Raw genomic sequence first — 17515 nt, 5'->3', positions numbered from 1 at the left:
TGCTTTTTCACGAACAACCCCACATCCACTGTGTTCACCATTCACCACTTTCTATAAAAAGTGATTGAGAGTAAAGTTACTTGAAACGACTGAATAAAATGTGTATTTGTAATTGGGGTAACACAAGTTTTGCAATCAGACTGACTTGTCCATTCAAAAATCTTCACTGATATTCAGGTTTTTGGGAGGGGTAAAAGAACCAATCCAAAGCTTTGCCGGGCTCCCTTAACCAATAGAAAAATGCTTCATTATTATCAGTTCATTTGAGAGCTTTGGATTTCCCTAAAAGTAGCTTAAAGACCCCCCAGTTTAATTCACCTTCTAGTCAGTCACTGAAGCTCACGATCAACTCAATTGCAAAGCTCAACTCCACAGGGTAGACTAGTTTGTCGTGTCGTGTAAAGGCTCATCTTCACACTCTCTCACTGTTATCACCTCTATAGTGGCTTCTATAGATCGCTGTTTGCGGTATATAGGGTAATCACAGTGGGAGAAGCTGTAGCCTGATTATGGTGGGTGATAGATTTCAAGTCTAAGTTTGACTCTTATAATTTAATGCTAATGACTTGCAGGTTAAACTGTAAACATTTGTCCGGCATAGTGCACAGAAACAACCTGCTTACACGAGGGAGGATGCCTGCTATCAGATTTGAATGCTATCTGGTGTCCATCTGTAAGCCCTAGGGAGGTGCACACAATATAAAATAAGCTATAAAAAAGTGCACGATACACACCCAAGATGCATGTAAAGCAATATAATCAAAAATGCATGCATATCAGTGTTCAGCATGCTTTTTCCTCATATTTCACTTCAGAACTTATAGAATTAGGGAAATAGTGAGAGAGATTTGTAGCCACGGGTGTTGTAATTGTAACACAATTACAGGAGGGTGTTGTCCACCCTCCTGTAATTGTGTTGTTGCATTATTATTAATGAGCACTTCAGGTGCTGCTTGCAAGCTACCACATTTATGGTTATGAAGGAAAAAAAATCAGACCGCAATCTAGTCTAGTCTCTCTAGTTTGCTGTGTTTTAAAACAAAAACTGGCTTGTAGTAATAATACTGACAGTAGGCACAGTCTGGTTGTATGGATTTGCTCTTTTTAATTACCCCTGCAATTAAGTGTGTAAAGTGATGTGATGCTCCTGTTTCAGGTGCCTGATCTCTACAATGAATAGCTTTGTGCACACTACTGCAAGTCTCCTCAATCAGCTTTGCGAGAGCTGTCATTTAGAAATGAAGCTCATTTTTCTACCTCTCAGTCTGCATAATCATTCTGATGTGATAGCAGTGGGAATTTAACTTGGTTAGAGAAAATGTGAAATTGTCTAAATTTGCTCTATTAACCTAACTGCAACTCAAGAAATATCCCAGACAGCTTAACAAGTCTTCACAAATTAGACCCCTGCAGTTAATATGAAGATTTGGAAATTGAAAAATCTCCCCCTACAGATTCAGTTACGGCAGTTACTGTTGGAGGAGAGAAATATGAGTCTAAGAGTATAATGAATGGAAAGAAAAGTCTTTGGTTAACATTCAAACGGAGTCATCTTGACATCGTTTGTTCACGCAGGCTCCACTATTGACAGTATTCTGCAGCATGTGAGTTGGCTGAGTAGCATATCACAGCTGAACAGATGGTGGTGCAGAGCCTGTGAAGAGTGCTAAGTTTAACGCTGTGAAAATGCCCTGCCTTTGGAACGTGTTATAGTTACAACTCTGTGAATCAAATCTGTGCAATTCCTGGTTTAAAAAAAAAAAAAGTGTGTGTGTAAAAAATCAGGATATATGAGATATATAAAATTTTATATGTATATCTATATTTTGGTGTTTTTTTTTTTTATTATTTATTTATTTATTTTTTATTGTGTTTCAGCGTTGGTTACTGAAATCCAAGATCTGTAATTGGTTAGATCAGACAAACACTGCCAGTCAGGATGGGATCTCTGCCATTTATCTCCACCAACCTACCAACCAGCTGCACACTTTGGTTTCAAATAGCTTTGGGATCAGATTGATTGAGCAGAAAGCTTGAGTTTTAGACAGGAGGCCGTGCCAGTGAACATGCGAGTCATATGGGCAGATGGAACAGACAGAGATACGCACTTTTGGATGATTTAGGAAAAAAAGAAAAGGGGAAAAAAAAAAACCCACACAGAGAATGATGTGCTCTGATACACCAACTGATGGGAAGTCTGTTTTCCCTTCATCACTCATAATAAAAGTACTTGTGTTTGGAGCTCATCACCGTGCCATGAATGGAAATCGGTTAAATTCGCTTTTGTGCTTTATTCTGCGACAAAGCAAGAAAGCAAGCAAGCAAGCAAGAGAGAAACGTGTGAAGTGAGCGATTTGGGAAAAAAAGTGTTTGATTGAGACCTTTTATGCCATATCTGTTGTGAATGAACTTCAGTTATTCATCCCTGATAAAGGCACTTTAACAAATATGCTCATGCTGTCCCAGCTGAGTCACTAGCACCTGCATGAGCCCCTGTCACTACTACGTTGAGGCAGGTCCACCAAAAGTTCTGAGTCATGCTTATGTCAGTATTTGGTAATTGTGGATTTCAAATAGAGGAAAAACTGCGCCGATCCAAATGAGTAAATTCCTCCACTCATATTCGACATATTTTCCACATCGACCTTCTGTTTTGTTTAATTTTTAATTTTTAAGTTCACAAGATTTCCCTCTCACTTCTGTGTCAGCTCAGGTTTAAAAGCTCATAAGTGCGGTGAGATGGTGGCAGAAAGCTGTCATGTACGAGCTGGCCAGGTTGGGTTAGAATGTATTTCAGTCCAGATCTGGGCCCACATCTGTTGGCTTAAAATTAAAATGTAAACATGCGTGTTTATTTATAAGAACTTCTCAAGCCGTGGCTTACAGAGCAGGATTCCACAAGCTTATGTGGCGAAGGAGGTTAAAATAAGTAAGATTGATCGATGGAATGTGTGCTGTTTCCCAGCAAGGTGTGGTCAGCAGTGTGCTGTCAGGTTCATGAGAGTGTGCACGAGTTCATTTCGTGTGTGTGTGTGTGTGTGTGTGTGTGTGTGTGTGTGTGTGTGTGTGTGTGTGGTGTTGTGTGTGTGTGTGTGTGTGTGTGTGTGTGTGTGTGTGTGTGTGTGTGTGTGTGTGTGTGTGTTCGCACTGGCAGGCCTAGCTTCAGCTAATCTGGGTGTGATCTGTGGAACACCTGAGCACCTGGGAGTGGAGGAAGGCATGTGATAACATAACCCTCAGCTTGATAGGTTCAAAGAAAGATTGTGTTCTAATACCTTTTTTGTTTTTTAGAGGTAAATATTAATCAAGTCACTAAAGCCTGAAGTGTACATTGCACAGCCTCAGCCATACCTGTAGGCAGTAGTGCTACTCTCTATCCTTTTAAGGTTGCCGACTTCTGAAAGGAACTACTTGGCACACAGTAAAAAGGAGAAACCCCTATTATCCTTTTTCTGGAACTGACCAGAAGCTGTCAATATTCACTGATGAGATTACGAGAAATTATTTCAGATAGTATTACAGGCATAGAGAATAAGTGGTTATTGTATTTCTTAGTTGCCTAGTTACAGGGCTGTACTGCTCACACTGTAAAACGTGGACTTATCTGTCAAACTCACACAGACCAACAGTGCTCTGAGATTTTTTTAATTTGCCTAATCATACAGAGTCCTGCGAGAAAAATGTGAATTTCTGCTGTCTGGCTCAGACTTGCTTAACACGTTGGTCTTTAAATCTGTTTACAGCATGCTTGTGGTCTGAATATTTCTCCCATTGCACATTTTTTTGCTTCTGTGTTTGTATTTAAACAGCACACTTTGAGCATATTTATATGCCCTTTTGTGTGTGCCTGTGCTCTCACTAAGGAAACCCACTGGGGGGGGAAAGCACCATTAACTGGGCCACTTGGATCAGCCATGCAGTGCTAATGAGGTTGAAATGTGTTGAGCAGCAACGTCAGATAGACGATGCGAACCGCACACACAAACTTGCACAGTTACATTCACACAAATAGAATCCCCAATCCTGGTACAAACAGAGCTAGCCACACCGATATAGGGAATACCAGAGTAAGGCGGGGAGAGTTCCTTCAAAGTAGCCTGAGGTGTCTATTACACCAACAGACTCTGCACTTCCTCAAGATTTCCTTTATCATTCCTTAAACACATCTGGGCCTAACTTTTGACCGTACTTCGCCATTAAATTGCTTCCATTTTTCAGTTTTCTACCCTATCCCCTCACATTACGGCTATTAAAATCTTTATGAGTGGTGCAGTATGGCTAAATTAAATCCCCCCCCCCCTTGATCATGATTAAAGTCCAACTTGTAAAAATGCCTGGAGGTGTACAGAGCTGTACTATCCCTGCAATTTAGAAGTACTACTGGAATAAAACTCAAAGCAGAAAATGAGCCATCTCATTCGGTCGGCAGGCACATCCAGTCTTACAGAACGGGAGCGAATGTGTTCTGAGGTATTACAGCGACAGTAAACTAAATCCACAGTCTGCGTGCTTTCTGTCAGAGGGCCTTTGTTTTTCCTTTCAGCAAACGAGAGTAGCAAAGCTGCTCTGCTGTCGCTGCCTGTGCCTATATCTTAAAATCAAGCTGTATTAATCAGCACACACAAGAAATTTCCCCTACTGCACTCAGCGTTTCTATACAGGAACAGACAGAACAGATAAGTAAAAGTAAAACAAAGCTGTAAGTGGTGTACTTTACAGTTAAGTGTGTAAGGAATAATTGTCTGTTTTGTCACCTTTTACAGTTTTTTTCCTCCATTTCTTCTTATTTAATAAATAAGTAAAATAAATATTTAATGTACATGGGTATATTATTGAGCAGGTATATTTATTTAGCCTTTATTTAATGTCTAATTTACAAGAGAGACCTGATTCAGACAAACATTAAATCATAGCAATAAAAAATAAATAAAATTGTTTAATGCATGTATACATATATGCTGTTTAAGTCTACAGTTAACAAAACAATGTATTTAAACAGTATTGGGCAAAAGTCCTGAGTCACCCCTAATTTTTTCATATTTTTCCAGGATACTTGTAAATATGTGTAACCATACTTGGAAATACAGTATATAATGACATAAGCAGTTTGCACAATTCTAATAAACCTGAGAGTAAATCTTTGTTATGACTGCCTTCATTCTTCAACGCAGCCTGAACTTTCTTAGACAAGCTTTCTGGTAACTTCTTTAAGTTGTCTTTGGGAATAGTTCTCCAGGCTTCTTGAAGGATATATCAACACTGTCCTTTGGATGTTGGCTCTCTTTTCTTCTGTTGCCTGTAAAGATGATCCCATACTGCCTCAATAATGTTGAGGTCTGGGCTCTGGGGAGGCCAATCCATGACTGATCTCCAGGTATGCTGTAATTGCATTGGCACTGTGTTTGAGATCATGGTCACGTTAAAAAAAGAAAGTCGTTCATCAAGCAATCACATGCTTTCCAGCTGGTATTTCATGGTGGATCAAAATCTTTTGGGACTTTTCTGTGTTCATAATTACATTTTGGTCTATAAACCAGCTCTGCATTGGATAATGAATCTAATGATCATCAGAGTAAGCACCTATAGAAAGAAACTCCCAGGGTTGTTCATTTCAATACAATTTACGTCCTTTCTGTTTATTGCTTGTCATTGTGTTGACTCCCTGTTGTGTTTTCTGCAGTCTGAGGGAAGAGGAAGACTGCATCAAGGAAGTGAACAGTCTCATTCTGAAATGGGAAAAACAAAGCATAAAGCGGAAATGGGGTGGGGAGGTTTTTTTTTTTAAGTCCTCACTCATGTGTTTCCTTAATCACTGAAAGCATTCAGTTATAAGGAATCTCAAAAAGTAGAGTTTAAAGTACACAGGCCCTGAGCATGAAGGGTGGATCTGATGAAAGAGTGGGATCATGCAAGAAACTGAGGTCAGGTTATTTGAACCTAGCAGTGCAGTGTCACATTAAACAGAACTTAATAGAACTTGCCTTTGAGATAGAACTCTCTTCTAATGCAAAATGCAGGAGCTAGGAGACACATTTTCTGACGAGACAGCCTCTGATGAACATTAGTAATGCCGGAGTGCACAGTTAATCGCTTATGCCATTAAAATGAAGTTTGTGCCTATTGTGGGTTTTAAGCTATATCAAAACAGTTTTAAATAATAACCAATTTCATACGGGTCTTTCATTTTTGCTAAATTGCACTGACTTCTTCTGTCTCGTTAAAAATTAAAGAATGCAAAAAAATAATATGGACATATTTGTGTAGATATTGCCATAATGTCAAGATGTTATGAGTCGTAACTTTGCATATTAATGCAGTTCAGTTATTAAACTTGCATACAGTTGCAGCAAATTCTAGACTGGCGTTGTGCACCTCAGGCCTGGATACCTGAGATAAAAATGAAAGAGTTTAAACACACTATTCTGTGTTTTGAAGAGGTGTTTGAACCTCATGCAAGCTCTTATTAAATGTCTAAATGCTCTTAGCCAGCTAGACAGTCAGTCTTCGTCTGCCTGGCCTCTCTGACCAATGATCCTGATTTGGACTGACATCATCGCAGCCCCTGCTATGTAAAAATTACATCACTCTCCTCTTGTTATCGTTCTGCTGTGGCTTTTTCTGTCTCTCTCTCTTTCTTTTTTTTTTTTATCTTTGTTTGCAGTGGAATAAGATCCACATCTAATCAACTAATCTGTCTGAAATCCCACCATATGTTCAAAGTTAGTCACTCACTTCTTCTGCGGGAACAGCATGTTGATTTTCACAATAGCTACCATTGAATCATTGTTTTCCAAATAGCAATGATTACCCTTTTCAGTGAGACTTACCTACTGAGGATATGCAATTGTGTGTTGGCCTTAGATTATTAGGTTTGCTAGTGAAGGAGCAAAGTGCTGGATACAGTGGACTGCTGCCGCCCACGCAGTCTTGCAAATATCGCCGTGCCTCGCTTCTTCCTCCTTTAGACCCATCCAGACACATGTGATATATGCACTTAACATCCACACTGACCGACTTTTTCTCATCTGCTTGTCTTGACAGAATGGACAGAGCACTACAGAGGATGGAGTCACAACTGCTGTCAAGGTAGGTGGCGTTTCTGGAACAATGACACGCACTCGCACAAACATGCACAAATGTGACTCAATATTCATGCAGCTTAACGTCCAATAAATTACAGCGAGAACTTGGACGCAAGTCTTGTTTTGAATTCTTGGCTTTTGCGCGCGCTCTTCTGTGAAGACGAGCAGCAGAAGGCGAAATTCCATCAAAGGGCAAATTTTTGTGCGAATCTTCATTTTGAGCTGTTTCCATCTCTGTAGCAAAAAAGAAAGCCGTGGCGCTCTATCACGTGTCAGGCGTTTGCAAGTGTGTGACTGTGCGTCGATTTATTCATTTAGCAGTCGCATTGACAGCCCTGAGAGGGTATTAGCTGGCTCAAGTTTGATGTGTTGAATATTCCCTGAGTGAGGCTGATTGAGCAGCAGTCTGGCTAATGGGTATAGTGATGAGTCTGGTTGACTAGAATAGAAAGGCCATGTAGTGTTACACATAGTGCACGTCCTGATCTGGCCCGCTTACATGCCAACATGTCATACAGGGACAAACGCACATCAGCTCGCACTTACAGAAACTCGGTGAAAAAACACTGCGTCAGCCCTTTGTGCCTCCTGGTTGGCCTCTGCCCCGTATTGTCCGGCTCTGAAATATGATCCCGCTTCCCCTTGCACTCTTACTGTTCAGTCATGTAGCAGAGGACAAGGAAATGTTTGTTCTTGCGTAGCTAGCCTCTTCTTTTAAGGCCTCACTCTCAAGGGGAAGAGCCTCTAAAGAGCGTGTCGTCTTTTCTTTCAGTGCAATGTCACAATGTGCTGTGACCGTGGACGAGCTGAATAAGAAAGGTTTTCGCTTTAGGAGTCCATGCACATATGCCACACTGGGCAAGGCAATTAACGTTTGAGGACAAGAATTTAAAAGAACAAAGGATTGTTCTTTTATCTATGAATTTTACTGCTACGTGATAAAGGATTGGGGATTTTTGTGTGTGTGTGTGTGTGTGTTTACGAATACAAGAAAATGGCAAATCTATGCAAGTTTACCCCCCAAAAAATCATCTTTGTGCTCGAACCACTCTGTTCTGCTCCTGTGAACTACATGAGGACAGATTTGTCAAACCCTTTTTCTTTAAACAACTGATTTTTCATTTTATCTCCAACTTCCTTTAAATAATGAACTTGGAAATGATCATGCACACTGTGGATATTATCTTTGTACCTCACTGAACTTGTAATAATAGCAACCGAGACACCAAAAATGAAACCAGATTTGTCATGTCACAGCACATCTGGCCACATGAAGTCATTATTGGAAATTGTACCAATCCAGCATATTAGATTACTACATCCCTAATCATATAATGTCAATATGAGTCTCCAAAAAGTGGCTGATATTCAATTATGACTCAGTCCTGGTAAGCACTGTGATAATTTACATGTTTTGCTAATTAACTGGTGCATTCCAGTAATCTGATCAATTATGTCATCTCTTTAAATAGGCTGCTGGATTTTTCTCTCCTCTGACTCTGCAGCAGTGCTATCTTGTGCTTCTTCCACACCATGATAGATGATCATGGGTTTTTGGTAATATGCTGAGAATAATAGACAACTATATTAGGAACTCAACCTGCTCTCGCTCTTACCTGGGATGCCCACCCGATACCTATTCATCTCCTTGATGCCTTGAGCTGTCTTTGATGCTTCAGACATAGTTACACGTCTCATCCTCCTAGCGGCATAGTGAATTCGGGTCCTTGTCGAGCTCCTGTTTGCCTTAGACAAGTGTTCATCTAAAGCTGGCGTAGTGATCTCGTAGTGCCTTCTGCATCTCTGTGTTAGAAAAACTACAATGAGAACACTAACTAACTTGGTGGAGTATTTAGGAGATGGGTTTGTTAGCCCCATGTAGGGTTGGGCAGTATAGCCTCAAAATTAGATCACGATATCTCATGATGTAGGAAAAAAACAATAACTTCTGAATGCAGCAGTATTTGCAAGTGTAAGGACGTAAAATACATTTTCCATCTTTTTCTCTAATGAGCTACTGTCAGCTGTCAGTGCTGACATACTACTTAATTAAAATGTTAATCTATTGGAACAAGGGGCCAGCAATAGCAACACAAGAGGAGTCAAATGTGAGTACAAACGTATTTTAATTAAAAGTATAAACTGCTTAACACTGGAGTTCAACAATGACTAAAATAACTTGACCTTGTAGCTCGACAGGAACCCTAACAATATTGTCCGATAATAAAAACTGAAAAATATATATATATATTTTTTTACCTAATTTAATGTTTTCTTTATCTTGGGCTTTGGGACTTGAACTTTTTGTATCCACACAAGTAATTTCCATCAATGTTTGCTCTTACTGTCATAGGGAGTGCAACCAGCTGGTGCAGCTAGCGAAGCCTGGCTGAGTCATTTGTGTACATTTAGGTCACACATCACAAGCTGCTAGTATCTCCTCCTTCGTAGCCTGGTTGTACTTGACGGTTTTAGTTTTTTATCATTATTATTTTTCTTTTGAAACAAATGTATTTTTTTCCCACGTTAGGTTTGTATTTCCTAGTGAACTCTGCTTTCTTGGAGCTTGCTGAAGTAGCTCTTTAAGTACTAAATCATCATCAGAGGCACTCTTGCTCTCAGACATGCCTGGGCTTGTCTTACTGTTATGCCTACTTGAGAATTGGTATATAGTGTTAGTATAGCAATGATATCGCTGTTTGCCTGCCGTGGTTGACCCTACCAGGGCTAAATCTCCACTAGTACGGTTTCCAGAATTCAAACACTTTCCTCAAGCCTACCCACCATAACATGGTAGCAGCACATGGCCAGGAACTAAAGATGAAGAAGCTAAAATGGCTTGGCTGTGTTTTATGGATTCAGAGAATTTCAAATGCTGTCTTGAGATGGGCCAGTGTTGGAAAGTGAAAGAGGGGCAGGCCGAAGACCATCTGGTGAAGGATATAGATGGCAGAGTTGGAGGAGATTGGATTTTCACGAGGTGAAGTAAGTGCTCAAGCCCAAAACAGTTTCAAGTGGACAAAAAATATTGCAGCCATATGCCCCACCAGGGAAAGCATGCTCTACTCTAGCATATTAGCAAGACTTGGAAAGCTTTTCCAGTTTCATGAATGATAGGATTGGGAAAATATTAGGAATGCTGTTTTATGTGATCATTTTAGGTGATCATTTGACTAAAGGTTTTATTGCACAGTCAACAAAGCTAAAAATGTAAGTAGTATGTAAATAATGAATCACACCGTGAAATGCTAGATGTTGGTGGGGTTGAAGGTAGACCTCATACCCAGACTGTCATAGCATCGCGCAGGCAGAGCAGTTGTAACCAGGCGCTACAGCGATCAATACTGAGCTGCTCTTTTAATGCTGGGAATCTGATAATGGCGGCTGTTATCTACTCTAGCCATGGGAGTTACCTGCCTCCAGCAGACCTAATAGAGGAATGGATGGTGTGAGAGAGGCAGGGTTTAGAGGCAACAACTGAGAAAGAGAGAGCACAGCGTTGGGAAAGAGAGCAGCTGTCCTTGTCGTTCAATGATGTTAAAACCTAGAGCAGGCTTTAAACAATAACGTGATGGTCCTCAGCATTAAGCCGTGAGTGTTTGGGTCTGGGGGTGGTGAGCTCAACTGGGTTCTCTCTCTAATGAGCGATCTGCTCTCTCGTTTGTCTCGTTGTGTAAAAGCTGAGCGACATATGATTCTTGCCTAGTAGAGCTTCCCAAGCTATTTTTGGACCCATTAAACTGATAGTAATGATGATCAATATCTGTCTCTCTCGTTGAAGCGAGATGAAACTCACTTCTTCTTCACACTGACACAGATAATCAGTTTCTTTATTTACAAGTGGAATGTTATTAAGTAGATTGAATTAATCCTGGAGGCCATAAGATGATTAATAATAGTTAATAAGAGCAAAGAAAATTGCGACGCACTTTTGTTCAACCATCAGTCTACAATGTACCAACGTAATGATATCAAGGAGAAAAGAAAGGAACGCAGCAAATCCTCATATCTGAGATTCCAAAGAGAATTAATATTTTGCTACCTAATTGACATAAACGATATATTATCTCAATTGCTACATTAGGGGAAAACAACTCTTATGAATAATGAATAGATTATTTAGCCTATAATATCAGCACTGGCTTTCTCTGTTTCATTACTTTCTGTCAAAGCAGTAGAAATTATTTCTTGTATTATTGCATATGCTTTAGACCAGCTAAAACTAAGAATTCCAATACTTTGATGTGACATTAGAGTAGCAGTTAAAAAGACAGCCTTTGTATTGGTGTGATGATATCAGACAGCTGTGGACAGTCACCTGAGAAAGGAGGGTACTTAGTCGTGTCGTCGCAAGGGGATGATCTTACCCAGCAATTTAGTGCCTGGCAGGGTGCCAGGCTTTCAGTGATCTGCTACCACAGAAGTGATGCATTTGGCCTATTTCTAGCAACAGATCACATCAACTCCATTGCCCTTGAGGATGCCAGTGAGGAAGATTTGTTCAAAGAGCTGAAACAATGAATAAGACAATAACAACCTCAAACAGAGAAATTGAAAAAGGCATCGCATACTGTGCAGTGAGTGATGAGAGGTCTACCACAGGGCTGTCAAAAGAAGATAAAAACTAATTAGCCTGCCGAGCACGCAATAGGTCACCAAATCCATTTCAAGGAAAAAACCAACCATGCTCTGTTTCCACCTTCTCCAATGAGATATTTTGTTTTCTAGAAGTGTAAGGAAAGTAACAAGAATCTCCCAGTTTTAACGGCGTTCCTCTATTGGAGGAGCTGATTTACTTGCTGTGTGTGTGCGTCAGCTTAACCCTCCTAAGCTCATAATTGTTTTATCAGGGATTTGTGGGTGTGCTTTGATTGATAGGAGCCTGAAATTGACAGCAAACAACCCACAAACAGCCATTAGATTTGGACTCCGATGTCGGGAAATCATGATTGGTGCTGGGCATCATGATCTTTCACAAACTTCTAACTATTGACACAAAAAGGCCGTACTGCTTCATATTTTTCCAAATCATCCAACTTTCATTTCAGGGGAAGCATTTGGGGATATGCTTCATATTTTAACAGTGACCTGCCATTAAAATGTATTTATGTGTATATTTAAAAAAAATTTTTTTTAGGTTTTATATTTTATTACCACAACAATAAATCACTGTGACCTAAAGAAGTTGTTATACTTCCTGAGTATAAGCCAAAGCAAATGACAGCCAGCCCAGCTGAGTGATGAGTAGATAACACATAATTTTCTGAATTCCTGTAAATGGTGGACATTTTCTGAGATAGTTATTACAGCCAGAGAATTTTTAATTATAAACAAAATCACAGTGTGAGTGAGAGAGAGGGGGGTGAAAGATGAAAGGAAACTACTTCAAGGATGGAAAAAAATGTTACTGCCTGCAGCAAGGTGGGATGTCAGTGTTTTGTTGACATTTTGGGTCAGCGTGATTGAAGTGCAACAAAGGAGTGGCGTCGTCACACCTTAGTCGAAATTTGACTTGTAATTAAACTCGTGGGCATGACATTTAAATGTGCGCATCTGAGGAATGCACTTTGTGGTTTTCTGTTTTCTGACATTCAAAATAAGCTGTTTGAAGATGTTTCATGGGTGTTTTATTGAAACAGTCATGCGTGGGCAAATGCAGAGTAACATTCACTATATGGTCAGGAGTGTGTGTGTCTGTGTGTGTACTTTTTTTGTCTGACTTCCACTTCAGTATGAACTCCCACCTACCAAGCCCGAGGGCAGCAAAGCAGTAAAAGGTATTGCTTTTTCCATTGGTGTCAGTGACACTTTTTGTTGTCCCTAATGTAGGTAATGACTTTTTACTGCAGCTAGGTGCTGAGCGAGTGGTATTTATGCTTCAGTGGCCGAGGGACAAGAGGACGTAGCGGAGCGCAAGCGGGAGCGAGGAGATGTCAAGAGCGTGAGAAGAGAGGGAACGGAGGGAGGAGAAAACCGCATAGGACTGCAGAAGTGGAGTGCAAAGAGGGGAGGAAACAGGAGGCAGCTCCTGCATAGCTTTTCCTCAAGTCAGTCAGCTGGGGTTCCAGACACAGTCATAGTTCTGAGCTTTGCAACTAAAGAAAAACTCAGCGTGCAGTAAACTCAAAAAGAATCAGTGGCAGTAACTCGGCATATCAAACACACTCTCCGGGTCTTTTGGGAAATAGATGCACACACACTCACACACTCAGGCATCTCCTTGTTGCAGTGTGTATTGGTGCATTGCGATCCAGTGTACCTGCGGCTAATTTGCCCTTTGTTGGATAACCACAAGCGTGCACATGCGATGCTTCTTTGCAAATATAATTATTTGTGTCTTAATATGATGGACATCCTGCAGAAATGGTGTTAAAATTTGTTCAAGACCGATTAAATATTTACCAGTGAGAGTGCGTAGGCAGGGATTGCAGCTTACATGATTTGTGTTTTGACCTCTGGGCTACTGTAGAGCTCAGCTGGGCTGGCGAGTCAGGAAATGGAAAGATGGCTGATGGCTGCGTAGCCTTGTGGCATGTGTTTGTATAACTGTGAGCCTCTGTTTGCACATGCATGTTGTAGGCATGGCAACCGCTCTCCCCATTTTTTTTTTTTTTTGCAAAGCTGACCTTGGACTTGATTTACGTGGCTCTGCCTGTCCCCCCACATTGAAACACACCAAGCTCACCTCAACAATTCCTACACAATAAGTATAACAGATTTATTGCAGCATTTTAATTAGCAATAAAACTCTACAGGCAGTCAGACTGCAGACTTAACCAAGATCCCAGAACTGCAGTGTATATGAACTGCATTGCACTGTGTTTGGATTTATGTAAGGGTAAAACATGTTCAAATCCCTGCCTCTTTGTTGTAGATGAATAGTTGTTGTTGCTACTGTCAGTCACATTAATTAAGACAATAGAAGATTCTTGTGGTAGTTGGAGCCATATATAAGCTTGGGCGCAAAGAAAAAGAGAGGAAGTGGGAGGGGAAGGAAACATAATGGGAGACAAAAAAAGAGGATGGAGAGACTAAACTATACAACTCTTTCCTTTTACAGCAAAGAAGGGAGTTCATTTTGCAGTGTGCCACTCAGAACTACAGAAATATTCAGTTCTTTAAAATCTCACCAACACTTGTTCGCTATGGGTGGGAGAAATAGATTGAGTGGGTTCAGCTGGTCATTAAAGAGCATATGTTGCAGTGTAGGATAAAACAAAACAAAAATTATAAGAACTATGGAATAGACTGCAATAAGACAGCTATCACCACTTCCTCTTTATGCTAAATATGAAGCTATTATCAGCCTAAATTAGCATAAAGATTATAAACAAGTAAACCACAATTGTTTGTTTTACTGTTTGATATTGAGATGTAAGGGTTTAATTAGCAAGCTGCTGCAGAGCCAGGCTGAATGCTGATTACCGTTTTTAGCCTCTAAGCTAAGATGAGATAAGCTATGATAAGCTAACCATTTGTAAGCTAAAGCTTCATATTTCTGTATTCTTTGAAAGTCTCAACACGAAAAAAAATGGGCATATTTCACAAATACAAAACTGCTTTTGTTTTAAGCGAAATGTTTTCATATAGTTTCTCTTCTTGACTTCTTATTTATACTCTTTTATGGGGGATATTTTTAGTAGCCATACCGTTCCTTTGAGGGCTTTCAGTCTGGAAAATTCACTTGACTCTCATCAGAGGGTGCAAATACAAAGGTAACAGCATTCCTTTTCTTAGTTCCTTGTCTGTTTCTATCTTGCTACTTTAGATGCCTCCCTTTCTCCTGGGATGGCATCCCTGCAGGGGATGTCTGCATTATAATCTCTCATTGAGATGCATTCTATTTTTTTAAACTGCTCTACTTCCTTTGGGATTTGGTGACTGGGATTTATGTTTTTAAAAAAAAAAAAAAAAAAAAACATGGCCATGGGGTGTTTTGCAGAAGAGGTCTAAATTTTACCCCAGGCTCCTATTGGATTTTATTTTCACATCTGAATGCTGTGTTGCATTTCTGTTAAACTCCTATGTAGTGCTAGATAGTGGAAGATTGCAACATGGAGCACACGTCAGTTTCCTTGTGTTAATTAATAACACAACGCTATCTTAATAAAACTCTACAACCATCTGTTCCATGTGTTCCTGTTTGCCAACTTATAATAAAGGCAAACAGTTATTTGCAGATTCAGCAGATCTCTGATCCTGCATTTGAAAATGTCTGATTTTTGAGCTCCTTATTTCTTTTTTCAACTTTGTGTTGTTAGCATGTCTTGTCTCGTCCCCTGCTACCCTTTTTACCTTGAGAGAGAGCACTGCTTTATTCAGCTGTCCAATAAGAATGCAGACTTTTGACTGGCATACGTTACCTCTGCTTAACAAAAAAAAAAAAAGAAAAAAGAAAAAAAAGAAGCTATGATCGTTTGTTATTTTTCTTGGCCTTTCCAGGTTTGGAACATAAACGCCATGAAATATGTAAGAAACTCCATAAATACTTAATAAAATGGACAATTAGGACAGCAGATGGCTACTGAGCTGTACCTCCAGCTAGAACCTGTGTTTGCTGTGTTTAATTTTTCAGAGCTTGAAATGTGCATCACAAAGAGATAGAAAAAGCATTTCATATAGTGCTTTTCTATATGGGCAAAGTTTGACGTTTCTTAGAAAACTTGAGCACCATCTTGCAGAGCGCATGAAATCTTGCCAGAGGAGCAATGCATTATACCGGCATCTGCTTGGCTATGATCCCCAGTGAGCAGAGGCATGTATTAACAAGGTCTGGACAAGCCTTGGAGCTGCGCAGAGCTAAACACTTCACATTCCACTGCAGGGTTTGAAGGAGGGGTTATTAACAGGGTAGTGCGGGTGGGGTGGGAGGGGGACTGGGACTGATTATGTCACACTCTGCTTCGGGACGTAGCCTGAAATGCACACCTGATGCTTTAGTGTGGCTCTGTAGGTAAATTCGCAACACTTTAGTCCTGAAATCAGATTAACTTTACTGATATTTTCTTTTAAATCAACTGTGTACTCTCATCTTCCTATTGCCAAATAAACACTATAATGTTGCAGCTTTCTGCATTTATTCATTTCTGTTGAACTGTAAATCTACTTTGTGGGTATTTGTGCAAATGCAGGGTGTTAAGATGCGCATTTTCCAAAAGATTTGTGTTTCGTCTGAAGGATGCGACAACGGAAAGAATAAAAACTGTCCAGGTTTACTGGACTGTTGATGGCAGCATTGTGACTCAGGCTCAGAGGTGACGTCGGTTCCCATCACAAATGTTTCTCCGGCACACACACACTTAACAACCAGGGCTGTGTGTGCATATTTGGTTTGCATGTTTATAGCACTGTTTTGCTGACAGCTCTGTCATTGATCACACTTCGTGATACGACATCTAGGTGGAAGCCGTCAGCCATGCACACACTCATACACATGCATTGATACAGCACAGACACCGATACTGTGCTGTTTGTCTGCTTCTAGTGGAATATTTTATTCTTTTTGTTTGTTTCCGTTGGACTGCTCATCCTTTTCTTGTTTCTTGATGCCAGATTGTTTCCCGTTCATACGTGACTCACAGAGTTAACAAGCCTCTTGAGTGTGATTATTAGTTGACAGAACTTATTGCTCTTTCCAGTCCTGCTCTGCTTCACTTTATTTTATTTCCTTGAAATTATAATTTTTTTACTCATCATATCTCATCCCGCCTACAGCAACGGTACAACATAGCACACCACCATTTAAACTGACTAGAATAACGCACTCTCTGGGTGGGAAGCTCGCTTCCTTGACTCTCCTCTATCGAGATTTTTGCCTCCATACCCTAGCCATCTTAATTGCTTTCACTTCCAGCTTCTGCTACACCACTACTGATGATGTGCGACGTAGCAAAAACAGAATTGAAACGTAGGATTGAAATCAAGAGACGGCCTCCGTAGCTGGATCGTCTCTGGGGCCAGCTTTTCAAGTCAGGATACGATACTTCAATCTAAATACATTATCTCTACATGACTGTATGTAAAAAGCATGTGTAGAAACGTATATAAATATAACTAGCAGTTGAGAAGTAGTAGCACATAATTTGGGATTTTTTAAAAATATATATTTATATTTGTGTTTTTTTTTATGTGCAAGTCCAAAATTAGAGGAAAATGCCTAAATTTCTGTAAAATAAGCTTCTTGTCTTTACTGTACGCAGACTGACTGTGTACCACCGTTTACCTGAGGCCCATTCAGCAAAGCTCTCATATTATGCTAATTAGCCATGTGGTTGTGTTGCTTATGCTAGTCCTTGTGAAGCTGTGGTGAATCAAGCGTGGCTAAATCATGCTGATGTGGTAAAAGCTGTAATGTGTAACCGAATAGTAAACTGGAAATGCATCAGAATAAGCAAATTTTTTGTTTGTTTGTTTGTTTGTTTGTTTATGATGCA

The 17515-nt window shown here is 40.1% G+C and overlaps 1 protein-coding gene across 1 annotated transcript in view; it reads left to right on the top strand.

Moving 5' to 3' along the window:
* The window catches only part of rps6ka1 (ribosomal protein S6 kinase a, polypeptide 1), a 45448-nt gene that overhangs the window by 782 nt on the left and 27151 nt on the right, over positions 1-17515 (top strand). The window contains exon 2 of the mRNA XM_040042539.1: positions 7042-7086. Within this exon, the coding sequence (XP_039898473.1) occupies positions 7042-7086 (45 nt within the window). The remainder of the gene's footprint in view (positions 1-7041; positions 7087-17515) is intronic.

This window comes from Simochromis diagramma, unplaced genomic scaffold (assembly GCF_900408965.1).
Source record: "Simochromis diagramma unplaced genomic scaffold, fSimDia1.1 OVJJ01000304.1, whole genome shotgun sequence".
NCBI lineage: Eukaryota > Metazoa > Chordata > Actinopteri > Cichliformes > Cichlidae > Simochromis > Simochromis diagramma.
The sequence above is the reverse complement of the archived record's forward strand: the minus strand, read 5'-3'. Positions and strand labels throughout refer to the sequence as shown.